Source organism: Alnus glutinosa, chromosome 14 (assembly GCF_958979055.1).
Source record: "Alnus glutinosa chromosome 14, dhAlnGlut1.1, whole genome shotgun sequence".
Taxonomy (NCBI): Eukaryota; Viridiplantae; Streptophyta; class Magnoliopsida; order Fagales; family Betulaceae; genus Alnus; species Alnus glutinosa.
The window spans coordinates 2,253,489-2,275,243 of record NC_084899.1 but is presented as its reverse complement, the minus strand read 5'-3'; the positions used below and the strand labels follow the sequence as shown (position 1 = coordinate 2,275,243).

The 21,755-nt window shown below is 36.6% G+C and overlaps 3 protein-coding genes across 5 annotated transcripts; all 3 read right to left on the bottom strand.

Moving 5' to 3' along the window:
• Positions 1–7: 7 nt before the first annotated feature.
• Positions 8–2,404, bottom strand: LOC133856493 (F-box/kelch-repeat protein At3g06240-like). The gene is made up of 2 exons (XM_062291534.1): positions 1,165–2,404; positions 8–333 (listed from the first exon to the last, which is right to left on the bottom strand). Exon 1 carries the CDS (start codon positions 2,362–2,364, stop codon positions 1,195–1,197), a length of 1,170 nt encoding a protein of 389 aa, XP_062147518.1. The 5' UTR covers positions 2,365–2,404; the 3' UTR covers positions 8–333; positions 1,165–1,194.
• Positions 2,405–4,580: 2,176 nt separating this feature from the next.
• Positions 4,581–7,522, bottom strand: LOC133858025 (large ribosomal subunit protein eL31). 2 transcript variants are annotated; one of them, XM_062293437.1, is made up of 3 exons: positions 7,402–7,522; positions 6,888–7,001; positions 4,581–5,053 (listed from the first exon to the last, which is right to left on the bottom strand). In XM_062293437.1, the coding sequence occupies exons 2-3, from the start codon at positions 6,968–6,970 to the stop codon at positions 4,774–4,776; spliced, it is 363 nt and encodes a 120-aa protein (XP_062149421.1). In that variant the 5' UTR covers positions 6,971–7,001; positions 7,402–7,522; the 3' UTR covers positions 4,581–4,773. The 2 variants fall into 2 exon arrangements, with proteins under 2 accessions (XP_062149421.1, XP_062149422.1); XM_062293438.1 differs by lacking the exon at positions 7,402–7,522 and having other exon boundaries at positions 6,888–7,025.
• Positions 7,523–9,137: 1,615 nt separating this feature from the next.
• LOC133857448 (zinc protease PQQL-like) lies at positions 9,138–20,804 on the bottom strand. 2 transcript variants are annotated; one of them, XM_062292721.1, is made up of 21 exons: positions 20,356–20,804; positions 18,266–18,512; positions 18,059–18,184; positions 17,638–17,775; positions 17,412–17,546; positions 17,027–17,284; positions 16,767–16,904; positions 16,604–16,673; positions 16,281–16,494; positions 15,900–16,005; positions 14,022–14,255; positions 12,381–12,545; positions 12,146–12,295; positions 11,969–12,060; positions 11,621–11,702; positions 11,405–11,488; positions 11,207–11,323; positions 10,994–11,104; positions 10,676–10,756; positions 9,813–10,007; positions 9,138–9,591 (listed from the first exon to the last, which is right to left on the bottom strand). In XM_062292721.1, the coding sequence occupies exons 1-21, from the start codon at positions 20,562–20,564 to the stop codon at positions 9,514–9,516; spliced, it is 3,030 nt and encodes a 1,009-aa protein (XP_062148705.1). In that variant the 5' UTR covers positions 20,565–20,804; the 3' UTR covers positions 9,138–9,513. The 2 variants fall into 2 exon arrangements, with proteins under 2 accessions (XP_062148705.1, XP_062148706.1); XM_062292722.1 differs by having other exon boundaries at positions 18,266–18,507; positions 20,356–20,493.
• Between the last annotated feature and the right edge of the window lie 951 nt (positions 20,805–21,755).

Sequence of the window (21,755 nt, the reverse complement as noted above, 5' to 3'; positions counted from 1 at the left end):
CAAATCATGTGAAATGATAAACTTTAGCATTAGAATTGGTTTCAACTACAACCAAATAAAAGTACCAAAGTCGGCAATCAAAAGATTTAAGAAGCCAGGTATCTAAAAGAACTACCCACTCAACACTATAGCCAAAACCCATGTAATCTTTATCCAGCCTATGAAAGGGCAGGTTTTCTTCAAACAGAGAATGATTCTTCAAGGGTGCTGAAATCTCTACAATCACTCATTGGAATTTTAGCAACAAGAGGGTAGAACTCTTCCTATGCATTTTCGTCATCATCTTTCTTGCAAGCACTGCTAAAGTGCTAACCGATGTCAAACCTCTCCCTCCTGTATCCAAAAGAAAATTTAAAACAAAAAATTAATAATGAAAAGAAGTTAATATTTTAGACTTGAGACTGATTCCTTCCAGAATGAACCAAAAACATGAAACAGCATAAGGGAGACATAGTTCATTATCTCAATAGCCTACATGAAAGGGCATATTAACTTTTATAACCCATAAAGCTGCCTAGAGATTGCCTAACATTTCCTGCATTCCTTTTTCCTCTTTTACAACAAATAAAAAGAGAAGAAAGCTCCACGCAGCATCTTTCTGATCTTTATTACATTATCAATGGATAAGTATGATCTTTGTACAAGCACTTCTCTTCAAAATGAAGTAAAGTAATTCACGTAACAATCATCAGATCAATCTTCCTTTTGTTTGAAAGATCAAGATTCTTAGTCTAAATGAGCATGAGAACAAAAGCATAATAAATAAAAAAAAGGCAATGTGCTTGAAAATCCTAGTTAAACTCATCTAATGCCAAGTGAAGAATCCATGTGCTTGGGGGAAATCACATTGAATCCAAAAATTAGGGTACCTTTTTTTTCTTTTTTCTTTTTCTCAAGTAGAACTAGAGTTTCATCTTAATACACCTAAAAGACCCAAACCATATATTATATAGTGTGGTTGTCTCTAAAGTTATATAATGTGGTTGTCTCTAGAGTGTTACATTCAATGCAAGAACTAATATAAAGTAAAAACAGTTTATAGGAAGACACTTAAAAATTTAATCACGCACCACACATTAGGAGAAAAAAAAATCAGAAATAACAGAGTCTGGAATTTGAATGGAATTAAGGAAAATGAAAATAAAACACTATATAAAATCTTACCTTTCTTCCACTTCCTCAACCTTTTCTTGATCATTGCCCCCCAATTCTTGGAATTGATTCATGATCAGCATCATAAGCATTTGGCGAAACAAGACTCTCCAGATACAAAACCCCATCAAATTCACAATGGTAGTAAGGGGAAATGAATATCCTCCTACAATGGTTTTGCTTCAAATTGTAGGCATCCACTTTCAGTCCACCTTGGAGGACTAAAGCTTCACCATTCTTAGCAAAGCATAATGGTATTGAAAAGTCACGAATATATTCCGGCTCCGCCCGCTGCGAAACGTCGGCCAATTTAATCCAAGACACCTCGGCTCCCTCTTCCTTCATCGCCCACAGCTCAACATCCTTCCCAAATTCAGAACGACACGCGCAAAGACACTCTCCTAGAATACCCAGCATCGGCCCTGTAGCGAATCTCCCATCAGGCTTTGGCACCTCGCGAAATTTCTCCTCCGCTATATCAAAGGAAACGATCAGCGTCATTGCATTTGTATCTCCTCCCTGTTTTGCTTGCCAATAAACAGACCCATTGAAGAAGGTCCCCATCCGATCAAGAAGATCAAATCTGTGACCACCATAACAAACCCTCCTCCAAGAATTTGTTTTCAGCGAGAAAACATCCACGCTGATCATCTTATCAGATCCAATATTTCCAAGAAAGACTCTAACTAGCTTGTAATCATCGTTGCAAGAATCATAACCAAAACCATAAGAACCATCTCCCTCGCCCTCGGGTTCTTGTAGCTTCTTGTACTCTCCTATACATGGGTTCCATACGATGACGTTTCTTTCACCCAGGCCTAAACATAACAACCCGTTACAAGAACCCAGAAGCTTAACAGAACGAATGGCGCCCATTACAACTGGGAATTGAAGATTCTTAATAGCAGAGTTTTCGTCATCATCGCCATTGAGCAAGGCTTCGTAGTCAAAAAACAGGATCTTACGCCGAGAGATAAACGACATAAAGACTTTGTGCGTTAATCTTTGTTTAAGATGCATTTTGATGAAGTGGGGGTCAGAGATAAGAGAGCGCCATAGCTTTGAAACGCACCTGGACCGACCCAATGACTTGACAGGCAGTCTTGAAAGTATTTCCTCTATGATTTCGTAGGGAAGGGCGGCGGCCATGGCCGTCTCGCTTTGGTTTGCGTGGCTTGCCACCATTCCTTTCCTCAACAGTTTCTCACGCATAGAGGGGTGGTGTGTTTTGTCTGGTAGCGTACCTCACACAGTTCTACGCATCGCTTTTATAACAGCATTTTTGGTTTTTGGATAATGTTAAAAATCGCCGTGCTGAGTCACGCGTTTGTTAAAGCGTTACCTTTTATGCCACGGTTTCAGACGAGAAAATGGAGATAAGAAAAGGAAACACACTCGGCGGTCGGCACAATTAACGGTGATTTCGAAGATATATGATCTCTGACAAGCGGAGAAGATTGGGCTAAATCTTAAAGCTACTACTATATTTGTTAAATCCTACGCGCCATATTCACCCCAAAAGAAGGCCTACGTGCCACGTTTTCAGCTTATCGCGGTTAGGATTGAGGTGAATTGAGGTGGGGCCTTCAATTGGGTTGAGGCATGTAAGCCCTAAAAAAATTAACGAAAAAAAATTGAAATAGACAAAAATAAGTGATGCCGAGGGTCTCTTGGTGCGAGACCGTGCGACCATCTCTTCACTCAGGGTGGTCAATCATCCTTAATACCTTATGGGGTGGTTCGGATGGTTTGATTATCCTGTCAAAAGGTGAGAGGGAGTGGTTAACTATTCCAACCAATCCTTAAAGTGTGACGTTAGGGGTGGTTAGAGCTTAAAGGGTACAAGAGATGACAAACTATTTCAAATGATGATGCCATCAGGCGATCAACCCTTCGGAATTTTGTTTTTTCTTCTTCTAAGTGAAAAGTTCCTTTAGACAGACTTCTTTAAGATGAGCTGAAACATAATTTGTCTCCGGTCCCAACAAGAACTTAGTTGTTGTCAGAAATAATTCCATTTAGCTCGACCTAAAAAGGAAGCAGCGGGACTCTTGGAATAGGACATTAAGCGGCCGAGACAGCAGTACTTTCGGAAAAGTCCTATTCCGAGAGTAAGATACTAAGCAATTATTCCTGAGAATTCGTGACAGGAGGTAAATTTAGATTGGGTTCCAAGAATACAAATAGCCCAAGACCAAGAGTCAATAGCCGGCCAAGGCCCAAGACAAGTTTGTCTCGGAAAATAATTTGTCTTAAGAAATTCGGATTAGGATTCTACTCCAAGTTGAATTGAAGTAGAAGTCATAATCCGATCAGCAGTCCTATTCCCCGTAGAATCGGTATAAGACTCCTAATCCAAATTTGATCCCGGATCTTAAGAAATCAGATAAGATAATATGTCTATTAAATGATCAGAGTCCAAATAGAACTTTGACAGTACTCCTAGATTGAGAAGGAGAGGAAACCTAATTCAGGTTTGACTCCACCTCTTTGCCTATAAATAGGCACATATACCATGTATAAACAAAAATTAATTATACATAGTATTATTTTTTTACAGAAGCTAATTTAAGCATCGGAACAGATTTCTAGTTTTGGTTTTGTTTTGCACATTCTTAAAAAGCATGAAGAACATAAAAAAACATGTCTTATCATCGTACCAAAAATTGTATCATCAATTGCAAAATTAATGGATACGAATTTCATCCCCTTAACATCATGTCAGATTTGACGGTTAGTATGTTGTGAGTTGTTAGATATAAAATTTGGTTGGTATTTAACAATTTGAAAATCTCAAATTTAAAAGAAGTAAAGAACCCCTCCAACGAAACTCTCCCGTAATGGTTATCTTTGGTTGGATGCATCAACCGTATCAGTCATAACCAATGGCGAAGAAGGGAAGCTTCAGTTGACCAGGAAGGACTTGAAGCTTTTAAAGGACTGCCGATTTTTCAAAAATCAATGAATTCAATGAATAGTTGCAATATCCCTATTCCGTCACTTATAATGACAAGTCCTGTGCATTGGATAAAAAATTCTGACAAAACAATAATATTTGAAAACTCAGAACAATGACAAAAATCAGAGGAAAAAAAATAATCTAAGAAAATGAAAAACAGAAATTCTTAAAGAATAAAAGCTATAAAAAAAAATGGTACTTTTATCATTTTAGACAGGAGAAATTGCAACCCCAATAGTGGATTAGGGATGATATTGCAAAAATTTAGACATTAAGAAGATATTGCAAAATGAGTGATAATTAGAGAGAAGCAAATGCAAATGCAAATGCAAAATCTTCAATTTTGAAGAGGCTTCTCCACTCCCCGATCCCAACCATTTCATTTGAAATGGAGAGGATCCTATTGGGCCATTGGCTAATTCCCAACTACTTTAGTCATGCAGAGGATTTTTCAACAAGAAAAAAGCAATTGGAAAAACTGCATTCACTACACCCAAAGATAAAATAACCAAGTTGAAATTCTACGCAACAATAATAATTGTAAATCTGAAAAAACAAGTCTGATTCATAAAACTTAAAATGCCAGGACAAAACTCTCATCTAAAACCACCCCTTATACTGCCTATTAGCAGCAAGTTTACTTCTAACAGATAATTAATAAATCAATCATCCTCTTCAATGACCTTCGTTCCCAAACCCCCCAGTCCCTCTGGTGGGACTTCAGCAACAGTGACAAGAGAGTAGAGCTCTTCCTTCGCATCTTCGTCGTCATTCCTCTTTCGAGCAATGCGAACCCTAATCCTCCTTGGAACACTCCGGATACCCCTGCTCCAGATGTGCTTGTTCAACTTCACATCCACTCTAACGTCCTTCGTCCCCATGGCTATTTGTGCAAACTTTCTGATCTCCTTTATTGCCTTGGGAGCCTTCTTCTTGAATGTGCTGTTTTTCAAGAATGACAGTAGAAAACAAACTACTTAGATCCTTTCACATAATATTAGACATGGTAATTATATTCATGGTTAAGTTCAGCACAATTACTGTCTTCCATCTAATAATGCAAACTTAGAATAAACTGAAATATGTTGCATCATAAAATTTCATATTACCGCCAAATCACCTCCTACATTAAAAGGTGTAAGAGCAACGGTGGTAGTGAAATTAGTTGGTGACTATTATCACTATGTCATCATGATAACATGTGATGCATATCTATCACATGCATTGCAACAAACTAAGGAGGGAATCGCCATTGCTTCAGCATCGAAAGCAATAACAGATGAACCTTTGAAATACAGCTTTTGCATTAAAACACTAACCATGTGCTTGCCCCACCTTTTTTTTTTTTTGCAATGCCACTTATATTTTTTTATTTTTTTTTATTAGTAAGAAACCAATCAAACTTAAAAAAGCGTAAGGCCTCCCTTAGTACACTGAGAGTATACAAGGAAAATACCTAGCTAGAAAGAGAAAAGCGAGCAAGAAAGTTGGGATAAGAAAAATACAAAGGGTAGACATAAGCCGTAGTCCAAAAATACAATGAATGGTAGAATGAGGAAAGAATCTCTTCTAAGGTACTTTCTAAGTCCTCAAAGCTCCTATTATTTCTTTCCCTCCATAAGCACCAAAAGAGGCAAATAGGCGCCATTTTTCAAACCGCAGCGCTCCTTGATCTTCTAGATGACCAATAAGCTTTAGTCCAAATGGTACTTCCTATCTTTGTAGCAAGATAGAGGGTGAGAGCCTGGGTTCAAGTCTGGTGCGTTTGTAACTTACCAATAAAAAAAATAAAAAAAGACCTCATAGGTGATAATGAAATCTTTTCAGTTAAGCAAACATTCTCTCACACATTGTTTATACCAGCCCTTGTTCTCAATCAAGAACCACAGCAAGTACAAGGGAAATAAGGCACGGAGAGACGGAGATAATTTATGTACATTACCAACTATTACTTAGAAAATTGAAAGCAAATTTCAGTGAACATAGATCAGAATCTCACTCCATGATTGGAGAGAATATTTAATGGTCCAAGACCTTAGACAGGGCATCCAACCAATTACAAGAATTTGGCAGGGAATCTGACATTGTGACCACTTCATCCTAAACAAACACTTTTCCTAATAATCAAATCCCTCTCTCTCTCTCTCTCTCTCTCTCTCTCACACACACACACACCATATTTTCTATTTCCATATTTTGAGTGACTGCCTCATCCTATATGAAACCCATAACCACAATCACCCAGCACCCCCCCCCCCCCATTCTCTCTCTCTCCACTCTCATCCATCCATCACAACCACCCTTCCAACTAAATATCCAACTAACGAAGTTTCTTATCACTATCAGAACCACTGCCCATTACCAAGCATTAGAAAGCCAGTCAGCATCATCAAACCCACAATTTTCCATCTCCAATCCTTTACGTTATCACCACCCCATCTGCATCAAGGTTTCTTTCCGCTGCTGAGGAATGACTTCACTCACTACCCTCCAATGCAAACGGAAAAAGAAAGACCACCAAAGACCTCGGTACAAGACGGGTAAAGCTAAGGAATCGTGCACTCAAAGGAACAAATCACCAAAGTGTTCACAACACTCATTGCCGGACGGTAATTAAATAATTGAACCTAATTCTCATACCATGGTCTCCATCTATATCGATCCATTAACCTAACGTAAATCCAAATCGAAATTTCATATATTGGACAACCTCTAATAACCCATGGCATGTGAAAGCATTAAAACGATAAAAAAAAAAGGCAAAAGAAAGTGTTACCAGCCATGCAAGCGTTTATGGAGGTTGATGGTGTATTCTCTGGTCACCACCTCCTCCTTCCTCCCCTTGGTCTTCTCCACCATTTTCGCTCTCCCTTCTCCTCAAACGGATTACCTGCCACCAGTCATTCAGTCACACTCGTCACTTTATATTTCCTACAACAGCCTAAATTCCATTGAAATATAAAAAGCTTTTTCAAGATAGATACCCAGAACCATTTGAATTTCAAAGCATAACCAAAATAATCTTAACAAAAAAACCAACAATAAAAAATAAATATTTAAAGGCAAACTAGGAGCTTTATAGGAAATTGAAGGATAGTCAATCATTTGGTTGCTGGGAAACCGCAGGGATCGTAAAAAGAAAAACCCATTACAAAATTAAGATAACATGAGATCAAGATCAAGATCATTGTTTCATTTTCTTTTTCTGGGTTTTTCTCAGCAATCAAACAGAGGGTTAGGCACTTCAGCTAAGAGCTTAGAGAGAGAGAGAGAGAGAGAGAGAGAGCGACCTTGAAGGCTTCGAGTCGTGCAGAGAGAGACAGAGAGAGAGAGGCGAAAGCGGAGGTGAGTACTCAACTAAAAACCTAGAACCAAAACCCTACATTGCATACCGTAATAAAGGTCTATAACTTTCCTTCTTTTTTTTTTTTTTCTTTTTTTTTCTTTTTAATTTGTTTATAGTTAGCAAAATGGCGCTTTTAACCTTATGGCTGCGGTGGCTCCTTTTGGTTCTCTCTCTCTCTCTCTGTGGGGTTTTGAGCTGGGAATTTAGGCAGGCCGGGGCCGGGTACCCACATATTGTCCTTTAGGATAGGCGAAGCCCGACCCAACCTCGAGTGTAACTTTCTGTGTCAATGTTACAAATGAATTGGGGGATGGGTTGCACAATAAAATTACTCTGTACATTTGTGTATAACAAATTCAATTTATTTAAATTGACATTTGTTCTTAAAATATGAGGTTTTTATATAAATTTTTAATTTTTATATGCTCTAAGAATAAATATTAGTTTTATCTTGAATCAAAGGACCAATTATTTCTTCTTCTTTTTTCTTTTTTTCTCTTTTTAAAAACAAACAGAATGCTTAAGTTCACTAGATCTGTCAACCAAAAAAAGATTAGGAAAGTTCACTAGATCCAATTTATGAATGATGCCTGTTTCAATAGATGTAAAAATTAATAGTTTTTGAGCTATCACCATATATGACGTTAAACAAATAAGAGTAATGTGTTTTCTGAAATGAAATGGTTCATTACATAAGCGTCCTTCTTGGGCCATGCATAAGAACTGAATAATTTTTACACAATTAATAAATTTGACATGAATTCAACACAAAATTAGTGTATTGAGGTTCATGAGTTTAACTCATTTAGTTAAATGAGTCGGCTTAAGGTTTAAATATATAATCTTATACCCATGCATCGATACGCGACACTAGGATTAACAATTTTTGACACGATCTGCAAACTCAATACGAACCCAACATGAATTTAGCAAGTTAAGGTTAGATGATTTGACCTGTTTAATTAAATGTGTCAGGTTAGGATTAACTTATATAATCTTATACTTATACCTCGATACAATCTGAACATAATATGCAAACACGAATTGTCACCCCTAGCTATGCATAACCAGTCATCCTTTTTTTTTTTAGAAATTCTAAATGTACTAAATTTTTTGCTAAAAGATGAGTATTGAAATGATGTGGATCTAATTCATTAGTATTTGTAGCATTTTTTTTTTTTATTAATTGTTTTGATCATCTCCAATGAATAAGCTTCACATCAGTTGGTAAGACTCTATTTATAAAAGTTTAAGTACATATAGTATTTCTCATTTCATTTTTTTTTTTTTTGGTAAGTCACTAGTCATCCTATTTAGTGCTACTAGAGGCACCCATATTATTACTTTTATTATACATTCTTTATAAATTAGCATGATAGTCCTTGTGTCACTTATCACGTTGGCTACTAAACAATTAAATTTATCTATTAAATTTTGTTACTTAATTTTTTCATCACTAATATATAAATAATGCTACTCTTCACACTCATTCATCACATCAACTTCATACCGACAGACATAATATGTTTAAAGTAACTTCCCATATCAATCATTTAAAAAAAAAAAAAAACTACCAATTATCAACCGATATGAAATAACTATAATAAATGAATTTGAAGAGTAGCATTACTTTCAAAATAGACATTGTCACGTGAGTTTGGAAGATACTGTAGTAGAAGCTGCAGTGAAAGCATTTTTCCATTCTATTGGAACAAATTATGTGTAGTGTTTTTGAGTCTTTAGACTAGTTTCATGAGACCTATTCTTGTCCACAAGGACCACAGTGCTATAAATAATTTGTTCAGCAACAATGAATAATACAAGTGTAGTGCCACATTCTTCTGAACAAATGGTGCATCCAACAGAGCTGGCCAGAAAAAAAATGGATATATGAACGTTTCAATCATTGAGGCCATATATAATTTTGTGGGTTACTTTTCCTCTGACCTCCTAGTGATACCTCACATCTGCCTGCAATGAGGAAATAATCACCCTGATTTCTGTTGGAAATCTTCATACTTCCAAAAATATATGGAACTCCACTAAATAAAATACCCTAAGATTTTAGGGTACTCCGTGAATATCTCCACAAAGTAAGAGCTACAACTGTGAAACCAGCAATCCCTGCCAAAATCTGCCACAACAAACATAACTAATGTGTTAGGTTTCAAAAAGATCAGAAGAAATACGAGATACCTATGTTAAAAAATGAGGAATTCTGTGACAACCGTGGGAAAAAAAAAAATTTAGCATTTTAAGTATTGAGAAGGCTTAAGAACTTCAGAGAACAATGTCACATTGTTGGCATATGCACTAGAAACACAGCGGTGGCAAACCGGCATAATCATAACTGACCTTTGCATCGCTGCGATAACCGATCTGAGAAGATCGGAAGAATGATTTCAGTAACTTAAAGCGAGATGTCTGGGGCATTAGAATCACTACAGTGTACTGTCTTGTGCAAGGATGTGGCAGTATCCTTTGGAGTGCCAACTGTGCTGTTAGTGGTGTCAGCGTTGATCTAACTTTCGACCGCCCTTCATCTATAATCTGCATCAGAGAAATAATGACAAATTAATTATTTAAGGAATAAGAAAAGAAAAGGTAAAATATGCTTTCTCTCATACTATTGTAACTAAAAATCGCTGCACATAAATGGTTGCATGGCGTGAATACAAAGTGCTTGCTGCAATTACATGCCCAAGCATTACATTTTCTTTCATCTTGTTAAAGAAATATAGAAACATGATTGTATGGTGCATGCTAAATCGTGATTATTCAGATATAATATTACTGCCATTGCCAATCCTCTGTGACAATACTGTTTAGATTATGATCAATGATTATCCAAACTGTCACTTGCTCTTGTAGAAGGTGAGAATTTCTACCCCACTCACGTACAGAATGAACTAATTTTTATGTAAACCAGAACAGTTGTATGCATTATTTATGAACAATGAGAGATTAAAAAAATGTTAAGCTTGAAATCAGAGTTCTATGCATACTGTAACGCATTATTGGTGTAGAAGATGGTCAGAATTCTTGTGTGATACAGTTCAGAAACCAAGAAAAACAAGTGTATGCAATTCTTATCTCTCACCATATATTGTTAGCCCTGCAAATTCTTGCACCTTTAAGGCCTATAGAAACGTAATACATTGTATGCAAACTGCAAACTACAACATAGGCTGGTAGACAACAAGGTTACAGCCACCAACCTCAAAAGAAGTGCTGACATCACCAGCATAGATCCTTGACTGGTAGCTGCGCAAAATCCTGTCAAGCCAGTAGTAGTTCTCCTGAAAAAGCATACACAATCAGCAACACCAAGTGAATGGTAGTAAATTGCTTTCACTTCTCACATCCATGAACCTTAATGCTCTGGATGATTGCCTAAAACACATGAGAAGAAGAAAGTTCAAAGTTTTACGACGATTAAAGTTGAACAGCAGTAATCAAATAGCTTTTACTCCATCTTTTTGACAACCATATGGCCCATAATTTTATAAAACTCTAATTTGTAAATAAGATTTTACCTGAAGTCCATTTTCCTGGGCTCTTTGCTCAATTTCAAGGATGGAAGAAACATCTTCATCTGAAGGACCTTCCTCTTGAAGACGGAGTATCTCATCCAGAGCAAGATCAGCCTGTTAAGAAATATTGCAAGACCTAGATAGTGAGTAGATTGGCCACCCAATAATTAGAACCAAACAAAAAAAAAGGAACAAATTACGATAATAAAAACCCACCAGCTTTGAGGAGATTGCTGGATCACAAGAGAAATTTATGCTAATATCACCACGAACGTTACCAGTTCGCGAAGGTTTATTACCACCAAGAAATACTGAAACAACTACAGAGTAGATCTGGTCCCAAGAGCCAATTAAATAAAAATTAGGCCAACAAACATTACAATCAAAGAAAAGACAACTGGCATGCATGCTCACCTGCCCATGCTTGAAACGCAGAACGTGCATTAATTTTGTTTCAAGAAGTTTGCTCAGGAACCCAACAAAATGAATCTCTTCCACCTGCCATTTATTTATTATTATTATTTTTCAACAAAAAACTCATTATCACCATTGGTAAAATGAATGTCAAAAAGGCCTGTTGGCAATCCATTACAATAGTATTTAATTGATAGATCTAAAAGAACTGCATACCATGGTTCCATTTTTCAGCTCAATGGGAAAGCATAACTGGACCGAACATTGTGCTTCCACCATGGGGCTGCGGACCACTTCTCTACAAGCATATCCAATGGTTAGCAGGGATTAGAATTCTAAAAGAAAAAACATGCATCCACGGACACAGGACAATTCCAATGACGTTTCAAATGTCAAAAGAAGGATATGAAAGCAACAACATTCAAGATAACAACAAAGAGGAGGGGGATTAAAGATTGGGTGACCAGTGACAGACAGGTGGAGTGAATGGTTGTTCCCTTCAAAAAGTTAAAAAAATAATAATAATAAAGAAAAAAGAAACGAGTACTTTATTGTGCTGATTACCTAACTATGGTTGAAGGAAAAGTGAATGGCAAGCCTTTGAGGTCATCACGGTTTAAATGCATAATAGGTTCAGGAGGCCTTGGTATTCCACCCTGCATGCAGAATCACAAACCTAGTTAACATGGAATAATTACTGTTTCCAGAGCTAAGTAGAATTGCAAAAAAGCTACTGCTTACCAAATACTGCAATATTAAGGGAAGTGCAATTGTAGGATCAATACTGCCAATAATCATAACAGTAAAAGTTGATGGATCTTTGAAACAGTTGTTGAAATATTCACAAGCTTTTAACGGATCAACTTTTCGAAGGTCACTTATTCTAATGGGCTGCAGAAGAAGAAATCAACCTCAATTTAGAAGCAGGGCACACCTATCTTGAATCAGAAAGATTAAAGCAGGAAATCAGCCGCACCTTAAAGAAATAGGAGTTTCCATAGTTGAGCTCCTTCACACGGTTTGCAAAAGCAGTGTAAGGATCCCTCTCTTGAGCTCGAACGGCCTCTTCTGCCATTTGCATCACTATTTTGACATCTTCTCCTCCTGGTGCTACATTTGTTGTAAATAGTTGATAGACAAGCTGCCAAAGCAAACAGAATAAAAAATGACAGGTGTGACACTCTCACTGTAGTATATTAAGAAGATTGAAGAAAAAACTAAAAAGATCCAGCAACTATTTAAAACCCAGATATGGATGAATGAAGGGACGGCATAAGAGCTAGCAATATCTGTGTCTCAGCTGATCAAATTATGGCCCAAAGGAACTAGGGGTTGAGTTCACACTTAGGAATGATATTAACAACAAAGCTACTAGTAAGAAAATACAATCATTATGTAACAGAGGTGAGCCTGATTGTCTTAAACCCACTTTAGATAGATAAAATTTATTGCAGGCATGCTTCACAGAATAATTTCGAATACATATTCATATCATTCAACTCCCTTCCCCCCACCCCACCACATAAAAAAAAAAAAAAAAAAAAAAAAAAAAAAAAAAAAAAAAGGAAGAAAAAAAACATGTCCACCATGCATGACATTAATTAACCTTAGCAAGTAAGAGCACCAACATATCACTTTCAAATATGGAGACACATAATTGAAATACTATTATTATTTTTTTTGGGAAAAATCAAAATTAGTCCCTAGGTTTTCTTGCAAATTTAATTTAGTCATCAGATTTCCAATTTTGACAATTAGGTCTCTAGGTTTTACCTTCTTTTCAAATAAGCCCCTCTATCAAGTTCTCGTCTAATTAATTGACGGCATGTTATGTCAAACTATTAAGTTGATGACATGTGGTTTGCGTCTGATCACGTCATGTCCCAACTATATGTTTCACATAGCAAATTATCTTAAATTACAAATCTATTCTGAATTAAAAAAAATAAAAATAAAAGAAGAAGAAGAAGAAAGCTGATAGCTATAAGGGGTGGCCGGCAATGAAAGGGGGTGGCCGCCCCCCTTTGTGAGGGGAGGTGGCCCCACATAGGAGAGGGGCGGCCTCTTCTCTCTTGTGAGGGCCGGCCACCCCTCATCTGGTGAGTGATGGCCATCCTTCACAAGTTTCCCTCATAGGAGAGGGGCGACCGCCTCTCCTCTATGAGGGGAGGCCTCTCCTCACAATTGTCACCCCTCTTTTTCTTTTTTAATCTTGTTTTTAATTTTTAATTTTTTTTTTTATTAAAAGGTAGATTTGTAATTTAAGATAATTTCTTACATGGAACATATAATTGGCACATGACATGTCAAATGCGAACTACATGTCATCGACTTAGTAATTTGACATTGTATGCCATCATTTAATTGGATGGTAGCTTGATGGAATCACCTATTTGAAATTGAGGTAAAACCTAAATGCCTAATTGATGAAATTGTAAACCCGATAACTAAATTAAAATTGCAAAAAAAAAAAACCTAGGAACTGATTTTGATTTTTCCCCTTTTTTAATTACTTATAAAGATTTGTGATAGATACTTTTAGTACAATCCCCTATATGTACGCTTGTAGAGTTCTAGCAAATGAGACTTTGGGCATGATTAACTGAGAGAAGCAAACCTGCAAGGCAGTTTCCAAGTCTGACGGTGAACAGTCACCAGAGAAACTTCTCATGTATGCTCCAAGATTCACACCAACTTCAGCTCTCTTGCCAGCAAGCATGTCCATTAAAATTGATGGTCTATAACCAAATACACCAATTTCTCCGGCAATGGTTGTTCCCATCGAGCAAGAGAAATAGTCGCTCTCTTGGAGTTCTGATAAACCTCCATATGAGAAGCCTGTAAAGATAACCTGTTGAAAAAAAAAAAAAAAAAAAGAGTTAAAAGAATATAGTACATGAAGTCATGCTCAATTTTTGATCATCCAATATAAAAATAATTTTTTTTAAAAAAAAAAAAAAAAAGTTACTCTGACAGTCCAAGAATAGTTAAGCTACCCGAACTCGCTGCATAGATTATAGATTCTCAGGGGAGCATCTCCTATGCATCCATTAAGTATAGAACAAGAGCCCTATATCTTCCAGATAACATCAACAAGAAACAAGTTTTTCTCTCATTTAGAACCAAATTATTTGAAGAAAAAAAAAATCCATTTGCGACAGTAACCCAAATGGAGAATAGATAAATGCCCCTCCACAAGAGTCTTCACGCTTTCTCAATAATATTAGTCTCCTTTTTTATGCACCTCGGAATAATAAAATATGCAGGAATGTAAAAGGAGGAGAAAAAGAAATTGAAAATGAAGTTCCTCTAATTTTCAACCTCCAATAACTCCAGTGAAGACTGAACCTAAAATGGAATCAAGCTCATTTGCCTATGCAAATGACAGTGAAGCAAGTGATCCTAACCCCCCAAATCCACAAATAAGGTGGTCTATGCCCTCCAAATATGATAGACTGATTTCCAGATCTCTTGCGTTGCCATGTACAATAATTTAAGAAGGCCACATTAGATGGAGACTTGCACTCTATAAGAATATTGATTTTAGTCTTAAACTCAAAATTCTTTTCAGTTTAAACTTGTGAGATAACTAATAATTTATCATGATATCAAAACAGGTGGTCATAACAAACTTTAACTCCCCTCTATCCCCCATTTAAAGTTAAAAAGTTTCACGTGTTGGATCCCTCTTATTGAGAGCGAGTGTGTACCCAAATAAGGGGAAGTATGAGAATGTTGACTAAATGAGTAAATTCACTATTTCCTATGAACTTAATTTTATTGGACAAGCAGTAATTTATCTCTCCAAATGACTAGAAAGGAACCTAGTCCACCTTGATGGTATCAGGCATGGGAATACTTCAAATCCATCTCTTTCTAGGCTCTAATTGCAAATGCTATAGCCATATAATTAGTCTACAAATGAAATTATATGATATCAAAGGCTTGAAGTTCCCAATAAGACTGAGCACTCCAAGAGTCGAGCTTTAATTCTCTCACTACAAACCACTAATTCTTCCCAAAATTATTTGTGTCCTTTCTTAGTTGACCAGGCCAATCCACTAATTCTTTCCATTTCAAATCACAATCCTTTAAGGGTTTATATGTCTAGAGTACACTGATGTTCCATCTTATACCCACCTTCAGAATACTCCAATCAGCTTTTTATAATAATAACTGCTCACCTTACGTACAGAAAAGAGATATATGAAGGCTTCAAATTGGATGATTTGTTTCCCCCCCATACACACAAAATTACATCCAATCTCTAGCTGTAAGCACTGATTTATGAATTTAAGATTATGAATGTAATCATAAGTTCATAACTTCAACAATAAACAAACAAGTCAGACCAACAAAAAAGAAACAATAAACAATAAACAAACAAGTGATAAATAAACACCACAAAGGAGCCAATACAAACAAGATCTTTCACAGAATTTCATTACAGAGTTCTTTTCACTACAGATATTGCAATATCTACGCAGTTTTGTACCTGGTCAGCGAGAAAGTCTGTACACTTATAGCAAACTCGCATACCATTTGATAGAATTAACTCAGTAGCTCCAATATTTGGATGTTCAAACTGCTGCACAATATTCCTGAAGCAAATTGTTTGGGAAAAATTAGATTTGACAACCAAACTGCAAATGTGATCTGTCATAGTAGACTGAGATCCTCCAAAATAGTACAAATAACCTATCTTATTGGGCTAATAATGAATATAGAAGGAATATATCAATGCATCAAATTATCGAATTTCTTCCGAAGGTGAAGACAATGTAACCAAAGCAGATAGGGAGAGTAGTCCATGCAAATAAAAGTCAAATGAAAAAACATGTACAAAAGATTGATCTTCAAAGGAGTCAAACTTTACCCAAGATTTGGCTTTATACTGACAATTTCTTCTGGAATGTGTTCATCATCCCAAGGAGAAATGTTCCTTTCTTCCTCAAGAATATTGATCTTCAACATTAAATTTTTCAGATCATCTACTGTTGCAGAAGCTCGAGGCTCAATTGTCTTTATGACACAGCTGCACGATGTTCGTAATTTCTCCGAATAGTTGGATACCTCTAATGCCGTTATATCTATGCATAGAAAGTGATCGTGGTGATTGCAACCAAATATATTCTCATGCTTGGTTTATTTCAGAATCCTAGAACCAGTACATTTACAGATGCAATAATATTTACTCACGAGGTAAAAGAGTTTTCTGGAGTTGAGCCTCATATTCAATCCCAACAACAGGTTCATTGCGAAGAAAATGCTGCAAAAGAAATATAAAGACATTTTTTCCATTATAAATTACAGGTTCAAATTAACAATTAGAAGATCCAAGAAAGCTGCAGTTTGGATATACTTGTAAATATTCATCCCGCAAGCTGGTCGATTGCATTTGATCACGCTCCAAATAGGCAGATTCAATCTCTGACATCAGTAAAGCTCGGACAATAGATATTTCGCGTTCTGAAAACCCATGTAGGCGTACCCTTGCAACCTGAAACATAAGAGCTGTCATTAAAAGGTAAAACATTTTGAACTGGAGAGAGAGAGAACAGGAGGGAGAGAGGGAGCAAAAAAAAAATAGAGCAAGTTCTCAAACCAAGATAGAAAGCAGACCTCAATCAACATTGACTCTAGGGCCTCAATGGTCCCTTTTTCTTTACAAGATGAAGTCATCATATATGCCTTCAATGGACGAACTAGAACATCTGCAGCAGCTGAGCATGAGAAATAGGGTGGATTCTTTCTACGAGAGATCTTAAAGAACCTCTGGTTTAGAGCATAAAGGAACATGGATTCTGCAAGTAAATCCCTATAGTCCTTCACCGTCTTCAGTTGATCTGCTTGCATCTTATAGCTAATCATAACTGCAGACTGTTTTGAACGAATACAAGATAAAATTATTAAGATTTACAATTTCAATATGAAAGCCTTTTACTCGCATGCTTTTCAAACGTGCAGAAATATTTGTATGAACAAGGCCAATTTGTTCTGTACTAACCCCAGCAGCTTCGGATTCAACGAAACATGAAAAACGTGGATGCTCATGAGGTGGAACTGGAAATGTTGGTATAAGTGGAGGATCAGGTGCTGAACTTTTCTGCCCGAAATGAGTCTTTATCAACTCAACTACGCTCTGAGAGAGAGAGAGTTTGTCAAGAAACCTTAACCAGAAAACATACTGTTATAGTTCCAATGTGAAAGTTTACATATCAACAAAATCAAACCTGTGTATCAGAAAAATCTCCAACGGCTACAACCGCCATATTGGATATATGGTACCACTTCCTATAAAACTGCTTCACAGTCTCATGAGAAACGGTCCGAATTACTTTCTCTAATCCAATTGGCAAGCGCTCAGCATACTGCAATTAATCAGAGGATTTCAGAAACAACATAAAATTGATTTATAAAAAAAGTATATTAAGGGACAAAGGGAATATGCGTAAAATAATGGTGCTATATAAAAACATTACAAGAGATGGCTCGTCAAAAAATAAGTGCAGCTTCTCATCAGGATAACTGGGAAATAGAAATGTTTTGGCTCTTTAATGCAATAAATGTGCCAATTATATCAGCAAGAAGAGCCTCAACAATGAATTGATTCAGTAATTATCATGCAAAAAAATTTGTAGTCAATATCAGTACCTGTGAGCCTTCCATCATCAGAACCCAATGTGCATCCTGCATCCTTCCAGCAGCGTTCCTATTCCCTCTGTACTCTTCCATGACAGCTCCTCTTTCTTTTTCCAAATCATCTTTTGAGACCCGAACCTGCATGGAACAAATAAATATACTAAAGTAAAAACTTTAAAATTACCAGATAACCAAACATGGTAGAATCTTTGTTAATACCTCCAAACTGAATTCTGCCAAGACCGAAATGGCTTGAGATAACAGTTCAGGCTTGTCAATGGGAACAAACAACTCATACACGGTGTCATCAGCAGATGTTACTGCATTCTGACAAGCACCAAATTCTGCCCCAATACTTTCAAGAAACTTGATCATATCATGATTTGTGTATTTCTTAGTGGCACTGAAGGCAAGATGCTCCACTATGTGAGCAACTCCACGTTCATCCTCCTCTTCCAAAACTGATCTGCCAAGAAACCAATAAATCAGCTTGATTGCCATTCTTAATATAATGTGTATGTGTGGGCGAGCATGCGCATATTTATGTATGTACAAATAAACTTGGTGAACAACTAAAAAGCATCCGATTTGATAAAGCTGATATCATAACAAATAAACTGTTAAAACTCCGGGACATTGCTAAGTCCTTTATTAAGTTTAAAGTTGGAGATGGCTGCCAGATTTTTATGTGGTTTGATCCATGGCATCCTGCTGGTTACCTTCTTGATAATTTTGGATTTCGGGCAGCCTATGATTCAGGTATATCTGTTGGTTCTAAGCTTCTCTACCATCACCAGAGATGGTGCATGGTTTTGGTCGTATGCTCCGTTTGATAGTATTGTGGAGATCCAGAGTAGACTTCCTGAGGTTGATATAGGTATTGAAGATTTACCTATATGGAATTCCAGAAATGGTTCTTATTCTTGTGCAGAAACCTAGGAGCATTTGAGAAACAAAAAACCTGTTGTGGTTTGGTGAAAACTTGTTTGGTTCTCCCTTTCTATTCCACGACATTCCTTCATCCTTTGGTTGGTCTTTCAAGATGCAATTGTCACTAAGGAGAGGATGTGTAGATGGGGTTACACAGGGAGGACAAATTGTCTGTTCTACCATGGATGGCACTATGGCAGGAAAGTCGTAATCATTTGTTGTTCCATTGCAGTTTTAGTAGAAGGATTTGGATTGCTCTTATGAATGATTGTTCTTGTATAGATCCACCTTCAGATTGGGAGAGTGTTGTGGATTGGTGTGTAGCAGTATTGCACGGAAAGAGTCTGAAGTCCAGCTTAGGCAAGCTTTGTTTTGGTGCCTGTGTGTATCATCTCTGGAAACAACGGAATGCTTTGCTTCATGGAAATACTCCTAAAACTGAGGAGGCCCTTGTAGCTCAGATTAAGTAGGAAGTAAGGTCCAGAATCCTAGCTAAGGGTTCCGTCAATCGGCTTGATAAACACTTAGACCTTGTATATAATTGGAACTTACATTCTCTGTTGTAAGAGTAGGGTCTTGTTTTAGTTTGTTTCATGTTGTTGCTGATGTATAGCAGAGCATAGGCGTGTTTTTTCCTTGTAGTTGGAAAAACTTGGTCCAGTGTTTACTGGAGAGTTGAGATTGTATTGTTTGTGTTTTGCTTCATAAAGTTTTAATTCATCCAAAAAATAAAAAACAATTAAAAAGCATGCTTTAGAATGCACAGAGGAATAGTGATGAGGAATCTGAAAAAGTTAAGCTCTAGAGGCTTAAACCCTCCATTGCTTAGCCAAAAGGAATATATATGTGAACTACAATCTAGATGGTATCTGTAGCTGGCTTGATTAAACACGCCATATGTGAATTAACACTTTTTCTCTGGCGGGATCTGATATAACACCTTTAGAGACTCAAGAGACTGTGATTAGCAGGGCTTTATGAGAAAACCAAAGTAAAATTTTTATATCATCCAGAGATCAATGGGTGTTTTCTATTTTCCAGGGGTATATGTCATAAACCAAATTTGAATTGCACTTGGGTAATGTATCCATTCCATTGTCTCATATTACAATAACTTTATATATAGCTCAATTAGCTCTCATAGAAGATGCTGACATCCCCTATATTGTTCTCAACCCAAAGCATAAGTCCGCACTGATGCACACATTACATTGCTCAGTAATTTCCAATGGGCTTTTCATATTTTGCTATAATGGGTTAAACTCCATAAACTACATTCTTACAGTAAAGGAGAATCAAATTGCCATCAAATTCAACAAAACACAACCACATATCATCAAAAGCAAAGCGACCCAGCAAACAAACAAAAGGCAAATTACCCGGCTTTAACAGCGAGTGCAAGAGCAGCTCTCATTCTGGGCTTAGAATTGCAACGGACATAATAATAGAGACCATTGTCAAGCCTGCCGTAGTCAACTCCCACGGGTTGTTCTTCAAGAGCGCGGTCCTGGTCCACGTTCAACAGCTTCAGCGACCTGAACCCATGTTTCTTTGCGATTTGTAAATTCTCTGCCGGAAGCAAATTCATCCCTCTTCGTCTATTTCTCTCTCACTGTCAGAATTCTCTTCCCAATGAGGAATAAACCGGTGAAACTCTTTTTTTGCACAAAAACAGTCGTTACCCACAAGTCTTTCTTTATAGAATTATAGTAAAGAAGCAGAAAAATCTACAGCAACAGCTTCTGCCTTCTTGTGTTGTCAGACGCTTGCCAAGGCACTGATCTCCACCATCATTGGCTGCCTCCACTTTATCGCTTTGACACGCAGGCTTGCACGGACGACCTAATGATATGACAAAAATCGTCTTGATATAGGTCAAGCTTTTTCAAACTTTGAATTTTGTTTTGGAATAATTTCATCGTTGGTCCACGTGGTATGTCATAATTATTTTTCACTTTTATGGTTTAAAAAGTTCATAAGAGGTCCCTGTGGTATGTAATAATTACGTTTTACTCCCTGGGTCAATTTTCCGTCCACAATTTTGACGAAATCTGTTAGCCCTACACATCAGCGACATATGTCGCCATTTTATTGGCGACACGTGTCCATCTTAATAAAAAAAAATATAAATTTATTAAAAAATAAATAAACTTTTTTTTTTGTTTTTTTTTAATTTTTTTTAAAAAAAATAAGTTTATTTATTTTTTAATAAATTTATATTTTTTTATTCAGATGGACACGTGTCGCCATCTTATTGGCGACACGTGGTGCTGACGTGTAAGGTTAACAGATTCCGTCAAAATGGTAGACGGAAAATCGACCCAGGGAGTAAAACGTAATTATTGCATACCACAGGGACCTTCCATAAACTTTTTAAACCATATAGAGTAAAAAATAATTATAGCATACCACAGGGATCAACTGTGCAATTATTTTTTTTTATTTTTTTAAGTAATTTTGAAAAGAAAAAAAAAATTGATTTTCATACATTTTGACGTGACGTGATATAAAAATATACGACAAGGTATCGAAAATATTTATTCGTATATTTTTATATCACATCACGTCAAAATGTATGAAATTTTTTCTTTTCTTTTCAAAATTACTTAAAAAAGGAAAATAAAAGGGATAATTTGTCGTTCTCAACACCACTTGAGAACGACATGTTTCTAAAAGCTTTTCTTCTTACGGCTCTTTCGCCTTTTAGAGCCATTTCCGGTCATTCTAACGATAATAATTAAAGTAGCAATTTTTTATTTTAGTTATTATTTTTTTTTAT